The 26,482-nt window shown below is 46.1% G+C and overlaps 1 protein-coding gene across 2 annotated transcripts; it reads right to left on the reverse strand.

The window, feature by feature from the left end:
• Positions 1-23,050: 23,050 nt before the first annotated feature.
• On the reverse strand, positions 23,051-25,251 carry LOC100280177 (ribosome S8 superfamily protein). Of its 2 annotated transcripts, XM_008656627.4 has the most exons (4): positions 25,065-25,251; positions 23,703-23,848; positions 23,462-23,622; positions 23,051-23,369 (listed from the first exon to the last, which is right to left on the reverse strand). In XM_008656627.4, the coding sequence occupies exons 2-4, from the start codon at positions 23,833-23,835 to the stop codon at positions 23,271-23,273; spliced, it is 393 nt and encodes a 130-aa protein (XP_008654849.1). In that variant the 5' UTR covers positions 23,836-23,848; positions 25,065-25,251; the 3' UTR covers positions 23,051-23,270. The 2 variants fall into 2 exon arrangements, with proteins under 2 accessions (XP_008654849.1, NP_001146581.1); NM_001153109.1 differs by having other exon boundaries at positions 23,052-23,369; positions 23,703-25,103.
• Positions 25,252-26,482: the final 1,231 nt, after the last annotated feature.

Here is a 26,482-nt window from a genome sequence, read left to right on the forward strand (position 1 = left end):
CGTGGAGGAGGACTTCCAGGAGTTCCAAGAGTACGATGAGTTCTAGGCGTGGGTTAGCGGCAAACCCCCAGTCTGCCTGTGAAGGTCGTGTGTATCTACGTTTCTTTTCCACACTTTGATAATTGTTAAAGACTATGTGGATGTCTCAGACATCATGATGTAATCGACTATTATACCTTGTTTTATGTTATTATTTGAGCACTGTGTGATGATGTCCAGTTATGTAACTGCTATGTACATGAATTGCTGATCCTGGCACGTACATGGTTCGCATTCGGTTTGCCTTCTAAAACCAGCTGTGACATGGGTGGTATCAAAGTCGTGCTGACTGTAGGACCGCTAACCTAGAGTAGAATGGTTGTTCTAAGGATTATAGACCCATATTATCACCTTTACTTTGGTATCCCTTCAAAAGTTGGTCATATCGACCAAATCTATGTTCTACTATATTTATTATACCTTATTGAAAAATTTGTTTTATTCTAATTCCTAATTTTATATGGTTTACTTGCTGGTCATATTAGCTCTGTTCTCGCTCTTATGCTTACGGTGTCTTTTGTAGATGGCTCGTCTTAGACACACTGCACGGAAGTCAGTCATTCCTTTCTTGCCTTCTCGTCTCGCGGAGCGTCCGCTTCGTCGTCCGGTGACTGGTTAGTCTAGCCATTTGGAGAGGCTGCACCACCGCCTGCACGAGGAGCAGGAGCGTCGGCGACAGGAGCTGGAGCAGCATGGCTCTTCTTTCTCGCTTCAGCAGGAGATAGAGTCTATGAGGAGCTGCTCTCCTGTGCCCCGCTGGAGGCGCCCCCTGCACCACCATTAGGCGTCTCGGACATTGGAGTAGCTGTTGGAGGAGACCCCGACGATGGAGGCGACGACAGCAGCTCGAGCCACAACATCGACCTTTCAGAGGTGCAGGAGCCGGAGGGATGGGTTGCCCAACCCATCACTCGTGACGCCGCTCGCGGGTGTCACTTTCACGATGCGCTCGACACCTTGCTACGCCAGGCACTTGACCGGCATACCTGGTCTATCGAGTATCATTGTTTTGTCTTCCAGCATAGTCGCGGGGTTTACCCGTACCGCTGGGAGGCGACTTGCTTGGTGCGCCGTCCGGAGAATAGTCTCCGGGGTGCGGAGGTCTGCTCAGAGCACACCTCTATTTCTGAGCGGGACTCAGCTGAGACGACCATGCAAGATGCCGCATGGCGTGCGCTTTCGCACTACTGCTTAGTGTTCAATGAGGTAGCCGATGGTCTTAACCTGAGGTATTACCCCCGTCGTCCACCTAACAACACAGGAGGCGTGGTTGTCTCACCTGTCGATGAGGACAATCCTAGGTTGAGCAGCACAGTCAACCTAGCCGTCGTGTTAAACACGGAGCTGGACCATGCCCTAGATGAGCTGAGTAGGGCTCGTGCTGAGATCGCCCAGTTGCGGGTTGAGTGCGTGGAGCGCCGTCACCTGGAGGATGGTTCTCCCGCCCCCGTCGGGACTCAGCACCCGTACCGCTCACTTCGGCGTGGATACCATGTTTATGGTAACCCCGACTGCATGACCAAGATAAATTTAGAACCATAGATCATCAGCGTCGGATCTTGTAATTAATGCTTAAAAATAGAAGTTATAGTCCTAGTCCTAGTCTTACTCTTAGTTAGTCTTAGTTAAACACGGTAGTTTGCTTATCCTGTGTTTTTATGTTTGTCATGATGAACTATGATGGATTTGGATCTTTGTAATGACTGTCGCCAGAGTGTGGGTATCCCCTGCACGTTGGTTTACTTGATAATGCTAATAAAATTAGTTATCTAGTTGGGAAGCCCTTTTATTCTACTTTCCTCTTTATCTAAGAAGTTGTGTTTGTCTGTGTTGGAAATCAGTGAAGATGTTCATTTGTTCAGAATTGTGGAAGGATTCTATACTCTTTTCTTATGCTGCAAGTTGCAAGATCGGTTTTGATGTATGATTGCATTCTGTAGATGTCAGACAACAGGCGCAAAGGAGGAAGGTGTGCTCAGCAGGAGCAGGCAGCTGAAAGTCGCCTAGAGGGGGGTGAATAGGGCGAAACTGAAATTTACAAACTTTAAGCACAACTATAAGTCGGGTTAGCATTAGAAATATAAATGAGTCCGAAAGAGAGGGCGAAAAACAAATCACAAGCAAATAAGGTGGATGACACGGTGATTTGTTTTACCGAGGTTCGGTTCTTGCAAACCTACTCCCCGTTGAGGTGGTCACAAAGACCGGGTCTCTTTCAACCCTTTCCCTCTCTCAAACGGTCACTTAGACCGAGTGAGCTTCTCTTCTTAATCAAATGGGGCACTAAGTCCCCACAAGGACCACCACACAATTGATGTATCTTGCCTTGGTTACAATTGAGTTGAACACAAGAAAGAAGGAAGAAGAAAAGCAATCCAAGCACTAGAGCTCAAATGAACACAAGTGTCTCTCTCTCACTAGTCACTATTTGATTGGAATTGTCTTTGGACTTGGGAGAGGATTTGATCTCTTTGGTTGTGTCTTGTATTGAATGCTATAGCTCTTATATGAGGTGTGAAGGCTGAAAACTTGGATGCTATGAATGGTGGGTGGTTGGGGGTATTTATAGCCCCAACCACCAATTGAGTCGTTGGTGGAGGTTGTTGTCGCATGGCGCATCGGACAGTCCAGTGCGCCACCGGACACTGTCCGGTGCGCCAGCCATGTCACCCGACCGTTAGGGTTCGACCATTGGAGCTTCTGTCTTCTGGGCCACCGGACAATCCGGTGGTACACCGGACAGGTCCTGTAGACTGTCCGGTGCGCCGTCTGGCGCGTGCTCTGACTTTTGCGCGCGCTGCCGCGCGCTGTAGCGCATTTAATGTCCTCTGTAGATGACCGTTGGCGCGAAGTAGCCGTTGCTCCGCTGGCACACCGGACAGTCCGATGCTACACCAGACAGTTCGGTGAATTATAGTGGAGCGACTCCCAGAATTCCCGAAGGTGGCAAGTTCAGACTGGAATTCCCTAGTGCACCGGACACTGTCCGGTGGCACACCGGACAGTCTGGTGCGCCAGACCAGGACACACTTCAGTTGTCTTTTGCTCTTTTTGTTTGAGCCCTTTCTTGGTCTTTTTATTGGTTTGTTGTGAACCTTTGGCACCTGTAGAACTCATAATCTAGAGTAAACTAGTCAGTCCAATTATTTGTGTTGGGCAATTCAACCACCAAAATCAATTAGGAAAAGGTGTAAGCCTATTTCCCTTTCAATCTCCCCCTTTTTGGTGATTGATGCCAACACAAACCAAAGCAAATATAAAAGTGTAGAATTGAACTAGTTTGCATAATGTAAGTGCAAAGGTTACTTGGAATGAAACCAATAATTATTTTTACTAGATATGCATGGATGGCTTTCTTCTAATTTAAAATTTTAGACCACGCTTGCACCACATGTTTTGTTTTTGCAAACTCTTTTGGAAATTCTTTTCAAAGTCCTTTTGTAAATAGTCAAAGGTAAATGAATAAGATTTTGAGAAGCATTTTACAAGATTTGAAATTTTCTCCCCTTGTTTCAAATGCTTTTCCTTTGACTAAACAAAACTCCCCCTTAATGAAATCCTCCTCTTAGTGTTCAAGAGGGTTTTAGATATTAATTTTAAAGAGGGTGTACCAAATTGAAATTATATCAAAAAAAAGATACTAATTGAAAAAACATATCAATTGAAAAATCTTTTCTTAATCCATATTTGAAAGACTACATTTTTGAAATTGGTGGTGGTGCGGTCCTTTTGCTTTGGGCTAATACTTTCTCCCCCTTTGGCATGAATCGCCAAAAACGGATACTTGTGAGTGAAATATAAGCCCTTTTAACTAATTTCTCCCCTTATGGTAAATAACATATGAGTGAAGATTATACCAAATTGGAGAGTGTGTTGCGGAGCGACGGCGAAGAATGAATAATCGATGGAGTGGAGTGGAAGCCTTGTCTTCGCCGAAGACTCCATTTCCCTTTCAATCTATGACTTAGCTTGAAATGCACTTGAAAACCACATTAGTCATAACAAAGAAAGAGATATGATCAAAGGTATATATATAAGCTATGTGTGCAAAACATTAATCAAAATTCCTAAAATCAAGAATACTTAGCTCATGCCTAAGTTTGGTAAATGTTTGCTCATCTAATGGCTTGGTAAAGATATCGGCTAATTGTTCTTTGGTGTTAACATATGCAATCTTGATATCCCCCTTTTGTTGGTGATCCCTTAAAAAGTGATACCGAATGGCTATGTGTTTAGTGTGGCTATGCTCAACGGGATTATCCGCCATGTGGATTGCACTCTCATTATCACATAGAAGAGGAACTTTGGTTAATTTGTAACCATAGTCCCTAAGGGTTTGCCTCATCCAAAGCAATTGCGCGCAACAATGGCCTGCGGCAATATACTCGGCTTCGACGGTAGAAAGAGCCACAGAATTTTGCTTCTTTGAAGCCCAAGACACCAGAGATCTTCCCAAGAACTGGCAAGTCCCTGATGTGCTCTTTCTATTAATTTTACACCCTGCCCAATCAGCATCGGAATAACCAATTAAATCAAATGTGGATCCCCTGGGGTACTAAAGGCCAAACTTAGGAGTATAAACTAAATATCTCAAGATTCGTTTCACGGCCCTAAGGTGAACTTCCTTAGGATCGACTTGGAATCTTGCACACATGCATACGGAAAGCATAATATCCGGTCGAGATGCACATAAATAGAGTAAAGAACCTATCATCGACTGGTATACCTTTTGATCTACGGATTTACCTCCTGTGTCGAGGTCGAGATGTCCATTAGTTCCCATGGGTGTCTTGATGGGCTTGGCATCCTTCATCCCAAACTTTGCAAGAATGTCTTGAATGTACTTTGTTTGGCTAATGAAGGTGCTCTCTTGGAGTTGCTTGACTTGAAATCCTAAGAAATACTTCAACTCCCCCATCATAGACATCTCAAATTTTTGAGTCATGATCCTACTAAGCTCATCACATGTAGATTCGTTAGTAGACCCAAATATGATATCATCAACATAAATTTGGTATACAAACAAATCATTTGCAAGTGTTTTAGTAAAGAGAGTAGGATCGGCTTTTCCGACTTTGAAGCCATTAGCGATAAGAAAATCTCTTAGGCATTCATACCATACTCTTGGGGCTTGCTTGAGCCCATAAAGCGCCTTAGAGAGTTTATAAACATGGTTAGGATACTCACTATCTTCAAAGCCGGGAGGTTGCTCAACATAGACCTCTTCCTTGATTGGTCCATTGAGGAAGGCACTTTTCACATCCATTTGGTAAAGCTTAAAGCCATGGTAAGTAGCATAGGCAAGTAAAATGCGAATTTACTCAAGCCTAGCTACGGGTGCATAGGTTTCACCGAAATCCAAACCTTCGACTTGTGAATATCCCTTGGCCACAAGTCGGGCTTTGTTCCTTATCACCACACCATGCTCATCTTGCTTGTTGCGGAAGACCCACTTGGTTCCTACAACATTTTGGTTAGGACGTGGAACTAAATGCCATACCTCATTCCTTGTGAAGTTGTTGAGCTCCTCTTGCATCGCCAGCACCCAATTCGAATCTTGAAGTGCTTCCTCTACCCTGTGTGGCTCAATAGAGGAAACAAAAGAGTAATGTTCACAAAAATGAGCAACACGAGATCGAGTGGTTACCCCCTTATGAATGTCACCGAGGATGGTGTTCACGGGGTGATCTCGTTGAATTGCTTGGTGGACTCTTGGGTGTGGCGGTCTTGGACCGTCGTCATCTTCCTTGTCTTGAACATTAGCATCTCCCCCTTGATCATTGTCCTCCTCTTGAGGTGGCCCCTCTTGATCTTCATCATCATCATCTTGAGCTTGATCCTCATCTTGAGTTGGTGGAGATGCTTGCATTGAGGAAGATGGTTGATCTTGTGCTTGTGGAGGTTCTTTGGATTCCTTAGGACACACATCCCCAATGGACATGTTCCTTAGCGCGACGCATGGAGCCTCTTCATCATCTAGCTCATCAAGATCAACTTGCTCTACTTGAGAGCCGTTAGTCTCATCAAACACAATGTCACAAGAAACTTCAACTAGTCCGGTGGACTTGTTAAAGACTCTATATGCCCTTGTGTTTGAATCATAACCAAGTAAAAAGCCTTCTACAGCCTTAGGAGCAAATTTAGATTTTCTACCTCTTTTAACAAGAATAAAGCATTTGCTACCAAAGACTCTAAAATATGAAACATTGGGCTTTTTACCGGTTAGGAGTTCATAAGATGTCTTCTTGAGGATTCGGTGAAGATATAACCGGTTGATGGCGTAGCAAGCAGTGTTAATCGCCTCGGCCTAAAACCGATCTGAAGTCTTGTACTCATCAAGCATGGTCCTTGCCATGTCCAAAAGAGTTCTATTCTTCCTCTCCACTACACCATTTTGTTGTGGCGTGTAGGGAGAAGAGAACTCATGCTTGATGCCCTCCTCCACAAGAAAGCCTTCTATTTGTGAGTTCTTGAACTTCGTCCCGTTGTCGCTTCTAATCTTTTTGATCCTTAAGCCGAACTCATTTTGAGCCCGTCTCAAGAATCCCTTTAAGGTCTCTTGGGTTTGAGATTTTTCCTGCAAAAAGAACACCTAAGTGAAGCGAGAATAATCATCCACTATTACAAGACAATACTTACTCCCGCTGATGCTTATGTAAGCTATCGGGCCGAATAGATCCATGTGGAGTAGTTCAAGCGGCCTATCGGTCGTCATGATGTTCTTGTGTGGATGATGAACACCAACTTGCTTTCCTGCTTGACATGCGCTACATACCCTGTCTTTCTCAAAATGAACATTGGTTAGTCCCAAAATGTGCTCTCCCTTTATAAGCTTATGAAGATTCTTCATCCCAACATGGGCTAGTCGGGGGTGCCAGAGCCAACCCATGTTAGTCTTATCAATTAAGCAAGTGTCGAGTTCAGCTCTATCAAAATCTACTAAGTATAGCTGACCCTCTAACACTCCCTTAAATGCTACTGAATCATCTCTTCTTCTAAAGACAGTAACACCTATATCCGTAAAAAGACAGTTGTAGCCCATTTTACACAATTGAGAAACGAAAAGCAAATTGTAATCTAAAGAATCTACAAGAAAAACATTGGAAATAGAATGGTCAGGGGATATTGCAATTTTACCAAGTCCTTTGACCAAACCTTGATTTCCATCCCCGAATGTGATAGCTCGTTGGGGATCTTGGTTTTTCTCATAGGAGGAGAACATTCTCTTCTCCCCAGTCATGTGGTTAGTGCACCCGCTATCGATGATCCAACTTGAGCCCCCAGATGCATAAACCTACAAAGCAATTTTAGGCCTTGTTCTTAGGTACCCAAACGGTCTTGGGTCCTTTGACATTAGAAACAAGCACCTTGGGTACCCAAACACAAGTCTTTGACCCCTTGTGTTTGCCCCCAACATATTTGGCAACTACTTTGCCTGATTTGTTAGTAAGCACATAGGAAGCATCAAAAGTCTTAAATGAAATGTTAGGCTCATTTGATGCAATAGGAGTTTTTTTCTTAGGCAATTTAGCACGGGTTGATTGCCTAGAGCTAGATGCCTCAGTCTTATACATAAAAGCAAGATTAGAGCCAGAGTGAGACTTCCTAGAGTGAATTCTCCTAATTTTGTGCTCGGGATAACCGGCAGGGTACAACTCGTTATCCTGAGGCATGGGAGCCTTGCCCTTAACAAAGTTAGATAATCTTTTAGGAGGGGCATTGAGTTTGACATTGCCTCCCTGTTGGAAGCAAATACCATCCTTAATGACAGGGTGTCTCCCACTATAGAGCATGCTTCTAGCAAATTTAAATTTTTCATTTTCTAACTCATGCTCGGTAATTTTAGCATCTAATTTTGCTATATGATCATTTTGTTGTTTAATCATAGCAATGTGATCATGAATAGCATCAATGTTAATATCTCTACATCTAGTGCAAATAGTAACATGCTCAATGGTAGATGTAGAGGGTTTGCAAGAATTTAGTTCAACAATCTTAGCATGTAAAATGTCATTCTCATCTTTAAGATTGGAAATAGAAACATTGCAAACATCTAATTCCTTAGCCTTAGCAATTAATTTTTCATTCTCATTTATAAGGCTAGCAAGAGGCATTCAATTTTTCAATCTTAGTAATTGAACTAGCATTATCATTTCTTGTCAATTGAATCATCATCAACATTTGATTTCTCAACCTTAGCAATTAGTTTGGCATTTTCATTTCTAAGGTTGGAAATAATATCATGGCAAGTGCTTAGCTCACTAGATAATTTTTCACATTTTTCTACCTCTAGAGCATAAGCATTTTTAACCTTAACATGCTTTTTGTTTTCTTTAATTAGGAAGTCCTCTTGGCTATCCAAGAGTCGTTCATCCTTCTCATGAATAGCACTAATCAATTCATTTAATTTCTCCTTTTGTTGCATGTTAAGATTGGCAAAAAGGGTGAGCAAGTTATCCTCCTCATCACTAGAATTATCCTCATCACTAGAGGTTGCATACTTAGTGGAGGATTTTGATTTTACCTTCTTCTTTTTGCCGTCCTTTGCCATGAGGCACTTGTGGCCGACGTTGGGGAAGAGGAGTCCTTTGGTGACGGCGATGTTGGCGGCGTCCTCGTCGGAGGAGGAGTCGGTGGAGCTCTCGTCGGAGTCCCACTCCCGGCAAACAAGAGCATCGCCGCCCTTCTTCTTGTAGTATCTCTTCTTTTCTCTCCTCTTTCCCTTCTTGTTATTATCCCTATCACTATCACTAGACAAAGGGCATTTAGCGATAAAATGACCGGGCTTACCACACTTGTAGCAAACTTTCTTGGAGCGGGGCTTGTAGTCCTTCCCCCTTCTTTGCTTGAGGATTTGGCGAAAGCTCTTGATGATGAGTGCCATCTCTTCATTGTCGAGCTTGGAGGCGTCGATGGGGACCCTACTAGGTGTAGAGTCTTCTTTCTTCTCCTTTGTTGCCTTGAATGCAACGGGTTGCACATCGGGTGTGGAGGAGGTGCCTTGCTCGATGATTTTCTTGGAGCCTTTGATCATCAACTCAAAGCTCACAAATTTGCCTATAACTTCCTCGGGAGACATTAGCTTATATCTAGGATCACCACAAATTAATTGAACTTGAGTGGGATTAAGAAATACGAGTGATCTAAGAATAACCTTGACCATTTCATGGTCATCCCACTTGGTGCTCCCGAGGTTGCGCCCTTGGTTCACCAAAGTTTTGAGCCGGTTGTACATTGATTGTGGCTCTTCCCCTTGGTGAAGCATGAAGCGACCGAGCTCCCCCCTCGATCGTTTCCCTCTTGGTGATCTTGGTCACCTCGTCTCCTTTGTGTGCGGTCTTGACCACGTCCCAAATCTCTTTGGCACTCTTCAACCCTTGCACCTTATTATACTCCTCTCGACTTAGAGATGCGAGGAGTATAGTAGTGGCTTGGGAGTTGAAGTGTTGGATTTGTTCGACCTCCTCCGAATCATAATCCTTGTCCCCTTCTTTTGGTACCTGCGCTCCATACTCAACAATATCCCATATGCTTTTGTGGAGTGAGGTTAGGTGATGCCTCATTTTATCACTCCACATAGAATAATCTTCACCATCAAACATAGGTGGTTTGCCTAATGGGACGGAAAGTAATGGAGTGCGTTTTGAAATGCGAGGATAGCGAAGGGGCATCTTACTATACTTCTTGCGCTCATGGCGCTTAGAAGTGGCGGATGCCGATTCCGAGCCGGAGGTAGAGGGTGATGAAGAGTCGGTCTCGTAGTAGACCACCTTCTTCATTTTCTTCTTGTCACCCTTCCGTTGGGACTTGATGGAGGAAGAGAATTCCTCCTTGTGCTTGTGGGCGGACTCCCTTGAGTGCGTTCTCCCCGAGCTTGCGGACTTGTCGCCGGTCTCGATCTCCCTCTTGGCGGATGCTCCTGACATTACTTCGAGCGGTTAGGCTCTAATGAAGCACCGGCTCTGATACCAATTGAAAGTCGCCTAGAGGGGGTGAATAGGGCGAAACTGAAATTTACAAACTTTAAGCACAACTATAAGCCGGGGTTAGCGTTAGAAATATAAACGAGTCCGAAAGAGAGGGCGAAAAACAAATCACAAGCAAATAAGGCGGATGACACGGTGATTTGTTTTACTGAGGTTCGGTTCTTGCAAACCTACTCCGCGTTGAGGTGGTCACAAAGACCGGGTCTCTTTCAACCCTTTCCCTCTCTCAAACGGTCACTTAGACCGAGTGAGCTTCTCTTCTTAATCAAACGGGACACTAAGTCCCCACAAGGACCACCACACAATTGGTGTCTCTTGCCTTGGTTACAATTGAGTTGAACACAAGAAAGAAGGAAGAAGAAAAGCAATCCAAGCGCAAGATCTCAAATGAACACAAGTGTCTCTCTCTCACTAGTCACTATTTGATTGGAATTGTCTTTGGACTAGGGAGAGGATTTGATCTCTTTGGTTGTGTCTTGTATTGAATGTTATAGCTCTTGTATGAGGTGCGAAGGCTGAAAACTTGGATGCTATGAATGGTGGGTGGTTGGGGGTATTTATAGCCCCAACCACCAATTGAGTCATTGGTGGAGGCTGCTGTCGCATGGCGCACCGGACAGTCCGGTGCGCCACCGGACACTGTTCGGTGCGCCAGCCACGTCACCCGACCGTTAGGGTTCGACCGTTGGAGCTTCTGTCTTCTGGGCCACCGGACAGTCCGGTGGTGCACCAGACAGGTCCTGTAGACTGTCCGGTGCGCCGTCTGGCACGTGCTCTGACTTCTGCGCGCGCTGCCGCGCACTGTAGCGCATTTAATGTCCTCTGCAGACGACCATTGGCGCGAAGTAGCCGTTGCTCCGCTGGCACACCGGACAGTCCGGTGAATTATAGCGGAGCGACTCCCAGAATTCCCGAAGGTAGCAAGTTCAGACTGGAATTCCCTGGTGCACCGGACACTGTCCGGTGGTGCACCGGACAGTCCGGTGCGCCAGACCAGGACACACTTCGGTTGTCTTTTGCTCTTTTTTTTTGAGCCCTTTCTTGGTCTTTTTATTGGTTTGTTGTGAACCTTTGGCACCTGTAGAACTCATAATCTAGAGTAAACTAGTTAGTCCAATTATTTGTGTTGGACAATTCAACCACCAAAATCAATTAGGAAAAGGTGTAAGCCTATTTCCCTTTCAGCAGCACCGCAGGATGAGGCACCCCAGCAGCAGCTGCCACCACCGCCCCCGATGACGATAGAGTAGGTGTTCTTGATGCAGACTCAGGCAGTTCAAGCCATTGGTCAGACTCTGGCCGCTATGTAGCAGCAGCATCATTCGCCCCCACCTCAGCCTCAGATGCCTAGAGACAAGCGTGCTGAATTCATGAGAGGTCATCTCCCAGCGTTCGCTCACTCTTCTGACCCCATGGATGCTGAAGATTGGCTGCGTACCGTGGAGCGGGAATTGCACACCGCTCAGTGTGATGATAGTGAGAAAGTTCTGTATGGTCCCCGTTTGTTGAGAGGAGCAGCTTAGTCTTGGTGGGAGTCCTACCTCACCACCCATGCCAACCCCGACACCATCACCTGGGAGGAATTCAGAGACAATTTCCATCAGTACCATGTTCCTGCAGGTCTGATGACAGTGAAGAAGGAGTTCCTAGCGCTCAAGCAAGGGCCTATGTCTGTCAGTGAGTACCGAGACAAGTTTCTGCAGCTGTCCTGCTATGCTCCTGAAGATGTCAACACAGATGCCAAGAGGCAGTACCGTTTCTTGAGAGGCTTAGTCGATCCCTTGCACTATCAGCTGATGAATCATACCTTCCCCACATTTCAGCACCTGATCGACAGAGCGATCATGACAGAGAAGAAGCGCAAGGAGATGGAGGATCGCAAGCGCAAGATTGGTGGACCTCAGCCTGGAAGCAGCAATCGCCCCCGTTTCTCAGGCAACTCGCCTTAGCAGTTCAAGCAGAATTAGCGTCCCCCTCAGCAGCAGTTTCAGAGGCAGTATCCTCAGCACCAGCAGCAAAATCACCAAAACAACCAGTTAGGAGGAGGTCAGTTCTAGAGGCAGAATCAGCAGGCACCTCGCCTCCCTACCCCAGCAACCAACCAGAGCAGTCAAGCAACCCCAGTTCAAGGCGGAAGCAGAGCATGTTTCCATTGTGCAGAGCAAAGCCATTGGGTGATGCAATGTTCGAAGAAGGCAGTCCAGCAGCAGTCAGGCCCTAGTGCCCCAGCAAAGCAGAATGTGTCCCAGCCTAGAGCAGGCAACCGCTCCCAGACGCGCTACAACCATGGGAGACTGAACCATTTGGAAGCTGAAGCAGTTCAGGAAACACCCAGCATGACAGTAGGTATGTTTCCAGTCGACATCCATATTGCAGAAGTGTTATTTGATACTGGAGCAACGCATTCATTTATTACTACATCATGGGTAGAAGCACATAATCTTCCAATAACTACCATGTCAACCCCCATCCAAATTGACTCAGCCGGTGGTAGAATCCGAGCCGATAGTGTTTGCTTGAATGTAAGTGTGGAAATAAGGGGGATAGCGTTTCCCGCTAATCTCATAGTAATGGGTACTCAGGGAATAGATGTCATCCTAGGGATGAATTGGCTAGATAAGTACCAAGCAATTATTAGTTGTGATAAGAGGATAATTAAGTTGGTGTCCCCACTAGGAGAAGAAGTGGTAGCTAAGTTAGTCTCACCTGAGCTAAGGAAAGAAGGTTGTCATCAGATGGTTATTGATAGCAAGGAGCCAGATTCACTCGAGATTATCAAGGTTGTGTCAGAATTCCCAGATGTGTTCCTGGAAGACTTACCAGTTATGCCACCTGAGCGGAAAGTTGAGTTTGCCATAGAGCTTCTTCCTGGCACCGCTCCCATTTCTAAAAGAGCCTATAGGGTATCTGGACCAGAGTTGGTTGAACTCAAGAAGCAGATCGATGAGCTGTTAGAGAGAGGTTATATCAGGCCAAGCACCTCGCCTTGGGTCGCCCTGTCCTATTCGTGGAGAAGAAAGATGGCACTAGGAGGATGTGCATCGATTATCGAGCTCTGAATGAGGTCACGGTCAAAAACAAGTACCCCTTACCTAGAATAGAAGATTTGTTCGACCAGTTGAGAGGAGCCAGCGTGTTCTCAAAGATAGATCTGAGGTTGGGTTATCACCAGCTCTAGATTCAACCTTCAAACATTCCGAAGACGGCATTCATTACCAAGTATGGGTTGTACGAGTTCACTGTTATGTCTTTTTGTCTAACGAATGCACCAGCCTTCTTCATGAGTCTGATGAACAGTGTATTCATGGATTATCTTGACAAGTTTGTGGTGGTATTTATTGATGACATTCTTATATATTCTCAAAGCGAAGAAGAGCATGTGGATCATTTGAAGATGGTATTGCTGAGATTGCGAGAGCACCAGTTGTATGCAAAGTTGAGTAAGTGCGAGTTCTGGATCAATGAAGTCATGTTCTTAGGTCACATAACAAACAAAGATGGATTAGCTGTGGATCCGAAGAAAGTGGCAGACATTCAGAACTGGAAAGCGCCAACAGATGCTCAAGGAATCAAGAGCTTCATTGGAATGACCGAATATTATCGGCGATTCATTGAAGGGTTTTCGAAGATCGCAAAACTGATGACAGTTTTGCTAGGCAACAAGGTTGAGTTCAAGTGGACCCAGAAATGCCAAGAAGCCTTTGAAGCGCTAAAAGAGAAGTTGACTACAGCGCCAGTCTTAGTCTTGCCTGATGTGCACAAGCCATTCTCAGTGTATTGCGACGCTTGTTACACTGGCTTGGGATGCATGTTGATGCAAGAGGGAAGAGTTGTGGCTTACTCGTCCCGATAGCTGAAGGTTCATGAGAAGAATTATCCGATCCATGACCTAGAGTTGGCAGCAGTGGTTCATGCACTGAAGACATGGAGGCACTATCTGTACGGACAGAAGTGTGATGTCTACATAGACCACAAGAGTCTGAAGTACATATTCACTCAGTTAGAGCTGAATATGAGACAACGAAGATGGTTAGAGTTGATCAAAGACTATGAATTGGAGATTCATTACCATCCAGGCAAAGCGTGGAGATGTGGCCTATCAGCTCAGTCTGCCAGAAGGTTTGTCAGCGGTGCACGATGTCTTTCATGTGTCTCAGTTGAAGAAGTGTATGCGTGTGCCAGAAGAGCAGTTTCCAGTGGAAGGCCTGGAATTCCAGGAAGACTTGACCTACATAGAGAAGCCAGTGCAGATTCTTGAGACTGCAGATAGAATCACCCAGAGGAAAAATATCAGAATGTGCAAAGTCAGATGGGATCACCACTCTGAGGAAGAAGCAACCTAGGAGCGTGAGGATGATCTGATGGCTAAATATCTCAAACTCTTTACTAGCCAACCTTGAATCTCGAGGGCGAGATTCTTTTAAGGGGGATAGGTTTGTAACGCCCTGAATTTGGGGGTAGATTTTTCTTCTTCTTTTATACTCACCAAATTCAGGCGTTACTCTCTTTTCTCTTTCGTTTCGCTCCTTCTTCCCAATTTCAAAGCAGTATAGCGACTGGTGTCTGTGTTGCGTGTAAACAAAAAACCTAAGTTGTCATGGGTGTTGCATCATGCCGAGAGGCATATTTTTTTGTCTGATGTTGTGTTTAACCACGTGTTGTCTAGTCTCGTTTCGGTTTTCGTTTCACGTTTGGATTCCGGTCAGTGGTTGTGCATGTCGTAGGATTTTGACCCGCGACGTGACCTAGCCCGGCCCGGCCTGGCCCGGCCCTGGCCCGCGTGCCCCTGGCGCCCTCCCCTCCACATGTGCGCGCCCCCCTCCCTTCTCTCCCTTTCTCTCATTCAATTTTCCCGCGCAGCAACTTCCTCTCCTCCACCTCTCTCTCTCTTCCCTGTGGTGCTTTAGGTTTTGGAGACGGTGATCGTCGGATTTGGACCCCGAGGAGAGCTCTTTCCCCCCTCCCTCTTCCTTTCTCTCCCTTCCCTTCTCCCTCCCTGTGCGCCCTTTTTTCTATTCTTCTCCCTGCGCGCGCGCGTTGGCGGCCCTACGCCCCGGCGACTGCGTGCCCTAGTGGCCTCGTGCCCCGTCGGCCACGCGCCCTGGCGGCCCCGCGCCATCGCGCCCCCGACGGCCGTGACCATCCCCGGCGCAGCTGCGCGTCCCCGCGCGGCCTCGCGCGTTCCGGCGCACACGACCGTAGTTGCGCGACGTTTAATTTTTGATTTAATCCATTTTAAATTTAGTTTAGTCAATGTGCTGCGTCTCGCGCTTCGTCGCGCGACGAATTAGTTTAATTTCAGATTTATTAGTGTGGTGCGTCGCGCGCTTCGTCGCGCGACGATTTGGTTTAATTTTGGTTATTTAGCATGTTGCGTCGCGTGCTTCGTCGCGCGGTGATTTATTTAATTTCAGATCTTATTAATATGTTGTCGCGCGCTTTGTCACGCGGCGAATTAGTTTGATTTCAGATTCTATTAATGTGTTGTGTCGCGCGCCTCGTCGCGCGGCGACTTGTCTTAGTCCCATATTAATTAATGTGTGGCGTCGCGCGTCCAGTCGCGCTACGCTTCGTTTTAAATTCAGTTTGGATGACGTATGTCGTCGTGCGCTTTGTCGCGCGACGTTTGACGTTATTTTCATAATTAGTTCAAGTGTCTCGTGGTGCGCCCCGTCGCGCGACGAGTCGTTTTGTTATTAATTCAGTATAAGTGTTGTGTCGCGCGCTTCGTGAAAGGGAAATAGGGTCAAACCTTTTCCTAAATGATTTTGGTGGTTGAAATGCCCAACACAAATAATTGGACTAACTAGTTTGCTCTAGATTATATATTCTACAGGTGCTAAAGGTTCAATACAAACTGATAAAAAGATCAAAGTTAGGGTTCAATAGAAAAAAGCAAAAGAACCCTGGTCTGGCGCACCGGACTGTCCGGTGCCCAGAGCCGTACGACTTCAAACTTGCCACCTTCGGGTTTCTGGAGAACCGCTCCGCTATAATTCATCGAACTGTCCGGTGTGCCACCGGACTGTCCGGTATGCCAGCGGAGCAACGGCTGGCAAGCGTAACGGTCGACTCCAACGGTCACCTGCAACGTGAACAGGGCGCGAATAGTTCGCGCAGAGTCAGAGCAGCGCCAGAAGGCGCACCGGACAGTGAACAGGACCTGTCTGGTGGCAGCACCGTAGTGTCCGGTGCCCCAAGATGTCAGAGCTCCAACGGTCGAAACCGTCAGAACCCTAACAGTTGGGTGACGTGGCTGGCGCACCGGACACTGTGAGGTGGCGCACCGGACTGTCCAGTGCGCCCATCGATAGACAGCCTCCCCAACGGTTGAATTGGTGGTTGGAGCTATAAATACCCCCCAACCACCACCACTCCAAGCATCCAAGTTTTTCAGACATCCCATTCAATACAAGAGCTAGTGCAATCAATACAAGAGACAATTCAAAAGAATCAAAGCCTCTCCAAGTCCCAAATACACTCCAAACACCTAGTGACTAGAGAGAGAGTTTTGCTCGTGTTCTTTGAGCTCTTGTTCTTGGATCGCTTTCTTCTTCCCCATTCTTGTTCTTCAAGAACTTGTAATCAAAGCAAGAGACACCAATTGTGTGGTGGTCCTTGTGGGATCTAAGTGACCCATTTGATTAAGGAGAAAGCTCACTCGGTCTAGGTGACCGTTTGAGAGAGGGAAAGGGTTGAAAGAGACCCGATCTTTGTGACCACCTCAACGTGGACTAGGTTCATTGGAACCAAACCTCAGTAAAACAAATCACTGTGTCATTCGCTCTATTTCTTTGGTTGATTTGTTTTTCCCCTCTCTTTTGAACTCGGATTTATTTCTAACGCTAACCCTGGCTTGTAGTTGTGCTTTAAGTTTATAAATTTCAGTTTCCGCCTATCCACTCCCCCCTCTAGGCGACTTTCAGTTTGCCACACGACAATCCTTTTAAATTTACTTTGATCTGTTCATAATGATGAAACATGGAACATGACTTTACCCTATGCATAACGCGATGGCCAAATTAATACCATTCTGTTTAGACGATTATTTTGATTTATAATCGTGTGACGTGATCGCTCTTCGATCGTAGTCTCGACCATTACTCTCTCTTTCTCGCTTAGTCGTAGGTATGAGCCCTGCGCCGAGTGTCTGTTTATTTATAACATTTTGTTGTATGGTGTACTGTTCTTTTGTATTAAATGTGTGAAATGTATGTTTGAACTCGTGTAGATAACGGTCAGTTGGTGGAGTCCGAAGGAATTGCAGGTGAAGACCCTGAGTAGTAGCTGGTTGGTGAAGGCAAGTGTCCCTTGACCCATCTATGTCTTACTCATTCTTATAATTCACTCCCCGCATTTACATAGTTATACCTAAGGAATGACTAGCTTTTGTTTATCTTGTCCTTGTTTACCTATTCTGGTTGGGTTATTTTGGTTTAGCCATATGCTAGTGCTTCGCATTTATCAATGAACATGATGAGATTATCTATGATACGTTGTTTTCCCTTTTGATTATGATGATATACTTGTGGCATTTAAGGGGACTCGAGTTGTTTCTCGAGTGCCTCTTCGTAAGGACTGGTTCGTTGGATGACCGCCCGGGAAAACAGTGCAACCATGAGGGTGGAATAGGACGCCCTTAGCTGAATAATTAGAGGAACCGGGGTGTAGTTCGCTTCACCGTCGTGCCGTTAATGGGGCTCGGTGTATGCGGCTCGCTCTGCCAAGGTTGGTTCGCCCCTTAGGGAGGAGTGCGGTGCATTTAGGAAACCTAACGGACGGCTACAGCCTCAGGGAATCTTTGTAAAGACTACATAGTGAAACCCTGCCTATTCACCTTGGTAGTGTCTAAGGGTTTGATCGGCCCGAGGCAAGAGGGAATCACGGCTTGTGGGTAAAGTGCGCAACCTCTGCAGAGTGTTATGAAACTGATATACCAGTCGTGCTCGCGGTTATGAGCGGCCAATGGAGCTCCATTGATTAGAGATACTTGATCAGAGATGTTTGGTTTACAAGTGGTGATGAGGATGATGGTTTTGGTTATGACTATGGTAATGGTAAGTGGTATTCTTTCCGTTTGGAAAGGGTACATTGGGTTAATAACTTGGGTCAATACTAAAACCTGGCTTTCTACTAGTAATAATAACCTGACCAACTAAAAGCAACTGCTCGACTAAACTCCATATAAAGCTAGTCCACTACAGCCAAACGGGATATATTGCTGAGCATGTTGATGTGTACTCACCCTTGATTTACACACCAACCCCCCCCCCCCCCGAGGTTGTCCGCGTTGCAACCACTGCTCAGGTGAAGATGAAGTCGTGGAGGAGGACTTCTAGGATTTCCAAGAGTATGATGAGTTCTAGGCGTGGGTTAGCGGCAAACCCCCAGTCGGCTGCCTGTGAAGGTCGTGTGTATCTACGTTTCTTTTCCGCACTTTGATAATTGTTAAATACTATGTGGATGTCTCGAACATCATGATGTAATCAACTATTATACCTTCTTTTATGTTATTATTTGAGCACTATGTGATGATGTCCAGTTATGTAACTGTTGTGTACGTGAATTGCTGATCCTGGCACGTACATGGTTCGCATTCGGTTTGCCTTCTAAAACCGGGTGTGACAGAAATGACCGAGCTCCTCTCGATCGTCTCCCGTTTGGTGATCTTGGTCACCTCATCTCCCTCGTGTGCGGTCTTGAGCACGTCCCAATTCTCCTTGGCGCTCTTCAACCCTTGCACTTTATTATACTCCTCTCGACATAGAGAGGCGAGGAGTATAGTAGTGGCTTGGAAGTTAAAGTGCCGGATTTGGGCGACTTCGCTCGAGTCGTTGCCTTCGTCCCCTATGGATGGTACCTACGCTCCAAACTCAACAATATCCCATATACTTGCGTGGAGTGAGGTTAGGTGATGCCTCATTTTATCACTCCACATACAATAGTCCTCACCATAAAAAACCGGTGGTTTGCCTAATGGGACGAAAAGTAAAGGAGCGCGTTTAGAAATACGGGTATAGCGTAGGGGGATCTTACTAAACTTCTTGCGCTCATGGCATTTATAAGTGACGGACGCGGCATTGGAGCCGGAGGTGGAGGGCGACAAAGAATCGGTCTCGTAGTAGACCACTTTCTTCATCTTCTTCTTATCGCCACTCCGGTGCGATTTGACGCGGGGAGGTGATTCCTTCCTTCCTTTGGCGCTGGACTCCCTTGATGGAGCCTTCCTGTGGCTTTTGGTCGTTTCCATCTCCCTCTTGGCGGATCCTCCCGACATCACTTCGAGTGGTTAGACTCTAAATGAAGTATCAGGCTCTGATACCAATTGAAAGTCGCCTAGAGGGGGCTGGATAGGCGAAATCTAAAAATTATAAACTTAAGCACACACTACAAGTCGGGGTTAGCGTTAGAATGAATATTAAGTTCGGGAAAGAGGGAAAAACAAATCAACCAAGAAATAAAGCAGATGGACACGGTGATTTGTTTTACTGATGTTCGGTTCTAAAGAACCTAGTCCCCGTTGAGGTGGTCACAAAGACCGGATCTCTTTCAACCCTCTCTCTCTCTCTTAAACGGTCACTTAGACCGAGTGAGGCTTCTTCCTTAATCTCACGGGTCACTTAGACCCCGCAAGGACCACCACACAATTGGTGTCTCTTGCCTCGCTTACAAAGCACTTGAGAGTAAGAAGTGACAAAGAAAAGAAAGCCAAGCCAAGCAAACAAGAGCAACAAGAAACACAAGTGATCCTCTCACAAGTCCTAATGCACTAGAATTAAATTGGGGACTTTGATCGGATCGGTGGCTTTGATTTGTGTCTTGGAGTGTTGCACTTTGCTCTTGTATTGAATGGAGAGTGATGAATGCTTGGATGGTTGGAGCGGAGGTGGTTGGGGGGTATTTATAGCCCTCAACCACCAAAACAACCGTTGGGGTGGCTGCTGTCGATGGGCGCACCGGATAGTCCGGTGTGCCAGCCACGTCACCCAACCGTTAGGGTTTGACCGTTGGAGCTTTGTCTTCTAGTGGCACTGGACAGTACGGTGCGCCTCTAGCGGTTGCTCTGACTTCTGCGCGCACTGTCTGCGCACTGTAGCGTTTGCAGGTGTCCGTTGCAGTCGACCATTGCGCTGGTAGCCATTGCTCCGCTTGGTGCACCAGACAGTCCGGTGGCACACCGAACAGTTCAGTGAATTATAGCGGAGCGGCGCTGCATAAACCTGAAGGTGACCAGTTCGGAGTTGTACGGTCCTGGTGCACCGGACAGTCCGGTGCGCCAGACTAGGGCACACTTCGGTTTCATTGCTCCTTTCTTTTTGAACCCTGACTTGATCTTTTTATTGGTTTGTGTTGAACCTTTATGCACCTGTAGAATATATAATTTAGAGCAAACTAGTTAGTCCAATATTTGTGTTGGGCATTCAACCACCAAAATTATTATAGGAAAAAGGTTAAACCCTATTTCCCTTTTAGGATTTCACGTCGTGGTTGCAAGTCGCCGCAGGACCACCTAGCGTCATGGGCACGACATCTTCGCGGGTGATTTTCGGTGAGCAATCCTTCAATAGCTTCGCGCTTGCCTCCGCTTCGTGTAGCTGCTTCGGGAGAGATCTTTCGGGCTCGGAATCGTAGTTGGCTTGGTCCGGTGAATCCGCCGTCGTGGTGGCTCGGATCACCACCGAGCTTCGCCGTTAGGATGGAGGGAAAGGCGCCCGACCGTCGATTCATGCGTGAACGGTTGCGATTAGAAGATAGAATATCCCTTCGCCCAGCAGAATCCGGATCGTAGGTCTCAGATCCGGTGGTTATGGATAGATCTGTGTATTCAAAACCTACGCCGTTAGATTTGAATCCGAAGGACTGCATTGCATACCCGTTCAGATGCGTGGAATCTAATATGTGTCGTTCGTGTCTGATCGGACGGCCGAGATACCTTACCGCTTCATTTGACTGACCTGGTTTGATCCGTAGGATTTGAATCCGATGGCCAGTGCTGAACCCCTTCACAATCTAATATGTACCGCAGGTTCCTAAACCAACGGCCGATCTTATCTCGTACCCTTTCGATTGTGTCCGCTTTGCAAAAGATCCCCTAGAATATACTGAAATCAACCCGCAGTCCATCGAGTGTTGAGGAGGGTTTAATCTGTGTACTGAGAATTTATGAGTTAGCCCCCCATACTTTCCAGTATTGTGAGCGCAGTCCGGAGGGCTGATAAATGGGATAAAACAAATATAGAAAATGGTTTTTAGTACTAAAATAATTCCAAAAACTTGTTTAAGTCATAGTAAATTCATTTTAATTCCTTTTTGGTACATTCCAGTAGCATTAATTTTGTATTAATGTTTTCTATCACCTGGTAACTCTGTTTTATCATGAAACGTAGATTAAAATTATCCACGTAGTTTATTCCATACCAAACACTTTAAGTTGCAGAAAATCATAACTCTTTAACCGTAACTCCAAATTTAGTGATCTCAATCCTACGATCTCGTTACGATGTGTAGAATATTATCATTTATTATATTCCTCTGTTTGGTGTGATGCTAATTTAACTTGTACCATGTTTATTTGTATTGTTGCGAGTAGACGAACAAGCAACCGAGGACTCCGGTACTCAGCGGGTGGAAAATACTGAGCGGGAGCTCATTGAAGGCAAGTTGTGCCCTTGACCACTTTTATTTACCCAATAATGTTCTCTTTAATCACTATGACATGTTTAGGCTTAATTTTAATGGAACCCAATAGGTCACCCTGGTCTGATTTACCCAATGCCTTGATCACCATTGAACTTTTGGGTAGTCTTGCTATTGTTATATGTGGTTTTGGGTGTGGAGATAAATTTGACAAATGATCATTTTTTATTATTACTGTTGATTATTTATTGTTCATGGTAACATTACTGTGTTAATTGGAACATGGAGAACCATCCGAGAAAACAGTACTACCACAAGGGTAGAATGGGACACCCTTGGCCAAGTAATTAGGAAAACTATGGAGATATTACCTTACAAGGGGCAAGTGGGGAGGCGTCGCTACAGAGTATAGGGAGGTTCTCGGGTCGGATTGTCTAGCTTTTCGGACGGGGATTCCTATGCTTCTTTCTTCCTGAATCCCTAGCGGGTTTTCTCGAAATAGTGGAACTTTAGAAATGTCTTGTAGTGCTCCCCTGCCTCGTCTCCTCGGTAGAGATGAATGAGACTTCTAGACCACTTGACAAATGAGTAGCATGGCTTGTGGGTAAAGATGTGCAACCTCTGCAAAGTGTAAAATTGGTATATCAGTCGTGCTCACGATCATGAGCTGCTCTGACACTCACATGATTAATGTAGGAAAGTAAATTTAATTTGTTATTTGCATCGTATTGTGGTTTATTATTAATTCTGATATACTATTACATTGGATTGGTATACACTTACATTTAGTAACTCCTAATAAAATTTGGCCAACTTATTAAAAGCAATGTTTAGCTTTCCCTTATTTATTGATCTTACACTTCACATAAACTCCCACATTTAGGTTCATACATATGTGATTTATAAACCCTCACAGGTGAAGAGCAGATAGTCCATAAGAAGGTCTACAATGAGAAGATCTAGCATATTATTCCTCACAACCTGTTTCTTTTGTGAGCTTATCTAGGTAGCACCTCCTAGTCAGCTTCATAACACAAGTAATAATTATTAGTTCGCTTTATTGTTCTCATTTATTTTTATAAGACACTTCCTCTATGTAATAATATTTGTGACATTTATATCTATACACTTGGCCATTATATATATTGTTCTTTTTTGACGCACACATGAGACCCATTATATATATTATTCTTTTTTGACGCACACATGAGACGCAGCCGGCTTTATCCCTTAAATCTGGGTGTGAAAGCTTAGCACAGTTTAACAAATCGCAGTTAACAACAAGAAAAGCTCCTGTCCACCTGATTTTGATCGGTTTCAGATTACCATATGAAAGCAGTGCCTAGCACACTACCTTACACCAATAAAGTCAGCATCAAAAAGTTATATGGACTAAAGGACCTGTTTGTATCGCATAAATCAAAACCAATATCTGAAAATCGAAACAGACAGGGCTCTCGCAGGTACATCTCATAAAAATCCCAATTTCTGAAATACATGACACATCGCTGTCTTAACAAACCACAAAGGCTCGGACACCCAGTCTTAACAAACCTCAAAACATCAGACGAGTTCTTGGACGCATCTGTGGCTCAAAAAAACACATTTTCAATAAAAGAAACCTAGAACCTTGCCACCAACATTCTTACGGCGGGCCTCCTCATGGTCCATAATTCCAGCAGAAGTTGTTAGGACGATGTAGCCAAACTACACCAGTCAAAGAGGCACAGTTAGCACTGGGGTCAAAGTGTACAGACAAACTCTAATCAGATTTTGTAGAGACAGCAGCCTGGACTAACCTGGCGAGATGGAAGAAGCCTCGCCGTCCATCCCTCGATCTCCTTAACACCTACATCAAAACGTGGGCTAATAACACCACATTTATTCAGTCTTCCATTCAGCTCCACCACGATCTTCCCAGCTCTGTGGTCATCCACGTACTCGAACTCGCCAATGTAACCTAATATAGAACAATAATAATCAGGGGCGTATCCTCAGAATGAAGCAATTCAAATGGGCATAAGGTTGAGGAGGGCTAACCATGGCGCTGCATGACCGTCAGGAACTTGATGATCACCTTGGATGACGGCCTGATCATGACCTGACGTTTCCCTATCTTTTCAGCATTGTACATGGACTTGAGAGCATCATTGAGCACGCTGACCCTCACCATGCTGTCCTTTTACCTGAACAAAGAGATACAGTTGTAAGGGTCTCATGCCAGACACAGACAAGAATATCAGAGGAAACAGCCATTTGCATTTATGTAACACAACCAAAGGTACAAGTAACCATGCCGCTACATCAATGAAAAACAATGTAAAGGTTTGCTTGTTTAGTACAAACATTCATCTAACGAAAAAGACTCATCTGGTGCTATACTAAAAATCATGTAAATAAATGCATTCTAAAGGAGATACCAAGCTTAACCACATGACCTATACAGTTGAAAGTTAGTACTCAGAAGAAAGGTAACAAAATAGTACGTACAAAGCCAGACCAATGTATGAGACAACGTAAGGCTAATAACAGGATATCCATGATATCGGCTCTAGTGGTTGTAAACTACTCATCACATGTGTATTAGTTCGTTTCATCAATGAGATCGTGCAGGATAAAGCTTTAGTTCATAAACAACATACCATTAAATTAACACTAGCAGTATTCCACACCCTTCATCGTCTAGTTTGCAATTAGTCTGCTTTGATCAACAAGAACTAGATCCTGAAGAATGCCCCATCTAATTACCACAGCTAAATTGATATTATAATAAGCAGTCTTGTGCCGGGTCTAATCTAACCTACAAAACAGCTGACCAGCAAGCACCCAACCGGTGCCTAATGCAGACCGACAACCAAAGTACGGTATCTCTCAGCATCAAACACCTACATCATGATGTACTTGTTCGCTAACTAAGTATATAGCCTCCCTGGACATTCCATCAGGACAGCATATCAGTATTGCAAGACAAGCTTCACGGATAATGCACAAGCAGAACACACTATTACAAGAGACGCTTCACGGATCATGCAAAAACAGAACACACAGAAAACAATACAGAGTAACAGCCTCGCACAGGAGCATCGGGAATCAATACAAGCAATCACGTCAAAGCAGAAGGCGCATGAAAAGCAACCGCAATTCCCACAAATCCTGCAAGGACGCAGCTACCACGATTTGTGGGGAGAAGAATGTGAAGCCTAGTTCCTAGTTTGAGCACGCATGGGGCAGAGGGGATAAATCATGAAGCCGACGAGGTGCGTGCGACGACACCGTCGTCCTCCATCGCTAGACCCATCCGCAGCACCTGCCCCGCTCTACTAGCTCATCGCGAAACCAAACAAAAGCGGATCTGATACTGATACAGTTCATGGGTGGAGGGAAAGGAACGTGGAGACTAACCTCGACGGACGGCAGGACCGAGAGGAGGGCGCAGCGGCGGCGGGGGGCTCTGGAAGCAGATGCGATTAGGGTTTTTGCCCAGCGGAAGCGACAGGCGGTGCATCTTATATTGCAATCGGCCTGGTGGACGCAGGCAGCACAGACACAAGCCTTGCTGGGCCAAGTCACCGTCCAGCAAGCTCAAAAAATCCCATGGGCTGTCCAGCAAGCCGAAGAATCACAACCCAACTTGACAGATAGAAAAGTTGGCCCGGCCGACCTATGTGCTCACTGCTCAGGGCTCAGCGTGACCGGCTCTGTTACTCTGTAAGTAGTACCAAGGCTAAATTCGGCCTGGGCGGGCCCGCTTGTCGGCCTGATCGGCCTCTCCAACGCTGTCATCGCTCCATCGTACCTTTAGTTGTTTAATAACTTAAATGAGTTAAGGGACAAACAAACATCACAGATTACTAGGTATATGCCCGTGCGTTGCAACGGGTTATACTAATGCAGGCATAGGTCATTGTTTAGTGAGGTAATCAATCGACAGGGTGACACTTGTGTATGTATAGGTCATTGTTTAGTGATGTTATCAACCAAACTTCATGTGTCGGGTCGACATGCGAGGGAGGTGACATTGGGAGGTAGGCTCGGGGGGCGGGTGTGTGGGACCGCGAATTGCATCGGGAGGCAGATTGGAGGGCGTTAGGTGGATGGAGGCCACGACATGTGGAACGTGGCGCGGTTAGAGCGAGAGGCGGGAAGAGGTGGAGGAGGCCGGGTGCGGACAGTTCTGCCAAAGTGGCCTTAGGCGAGTCGTGACTGCGTCTGCTACTCGAGCTTGGCCTCGGATGAGTCGTGATTGTGTCTGCTGCCCGGGCTTGGCCTCGGATGAGTCGTGACTGCCTGTCCCGCTCGGGCTTGGCCTCAGACGAGTCGTGATTATGTCTCTCGCTCGAGGGTGTCCTCAGGCGAGTCGTGACTGCGTCTCCCACCGGGCTTGGCCTTGGGCGATTCTTGACAGCCTCTCCCGCCCGAGAGTGGTCTCGAGCGAGTCATGACTGTGTATCCCACCGGAGGATGGCCTCGGGCGAGTTGTGACTACTTGTCTTGCCGGAGGTTGGCCTTGGGCCAGTCGTGACTGTCTATCCCACTCGTAGATGGCCTCGAGCGAGTCATTACTGCCTGTCCCGCCCGCGGATGGCCTCAGGCGAGTTGTGACTATCTGTCCCACCTGAGGATGGCCACGGACGAGTCGTGACTATGTCTCCCGCCAGGGGTTGCCCTTGGGCGGGTCATGACTGCATGTCCCACCCGAGGGTGGCCTCAGGCGAGTCGTGACTGATTGTCTAGCCAGGGCTTGACCTCGGTTGAGTCGTGACTGCATCTCCCGTTGGGGGTTGGCCTCGTGAAAGTCGCCTAGAGGGGGGGTGAATAGG

The sequence above is a fragment of the Zea mays genome, chromosome 8 (assembly GCF_902167145.1).
Source record: "Zea mays cultivar B73 chromosome 8, Zm-B73-REFERENCE-NAM-5.0, whole genome shotgun sequence".
Taxonomy (NCBI): domain Eukaryota; kingdom Viridiplantae; phylum Streptophyta; class Magnoliopsida; order Poales; family Poaceae; genus Zea; species Zea mays.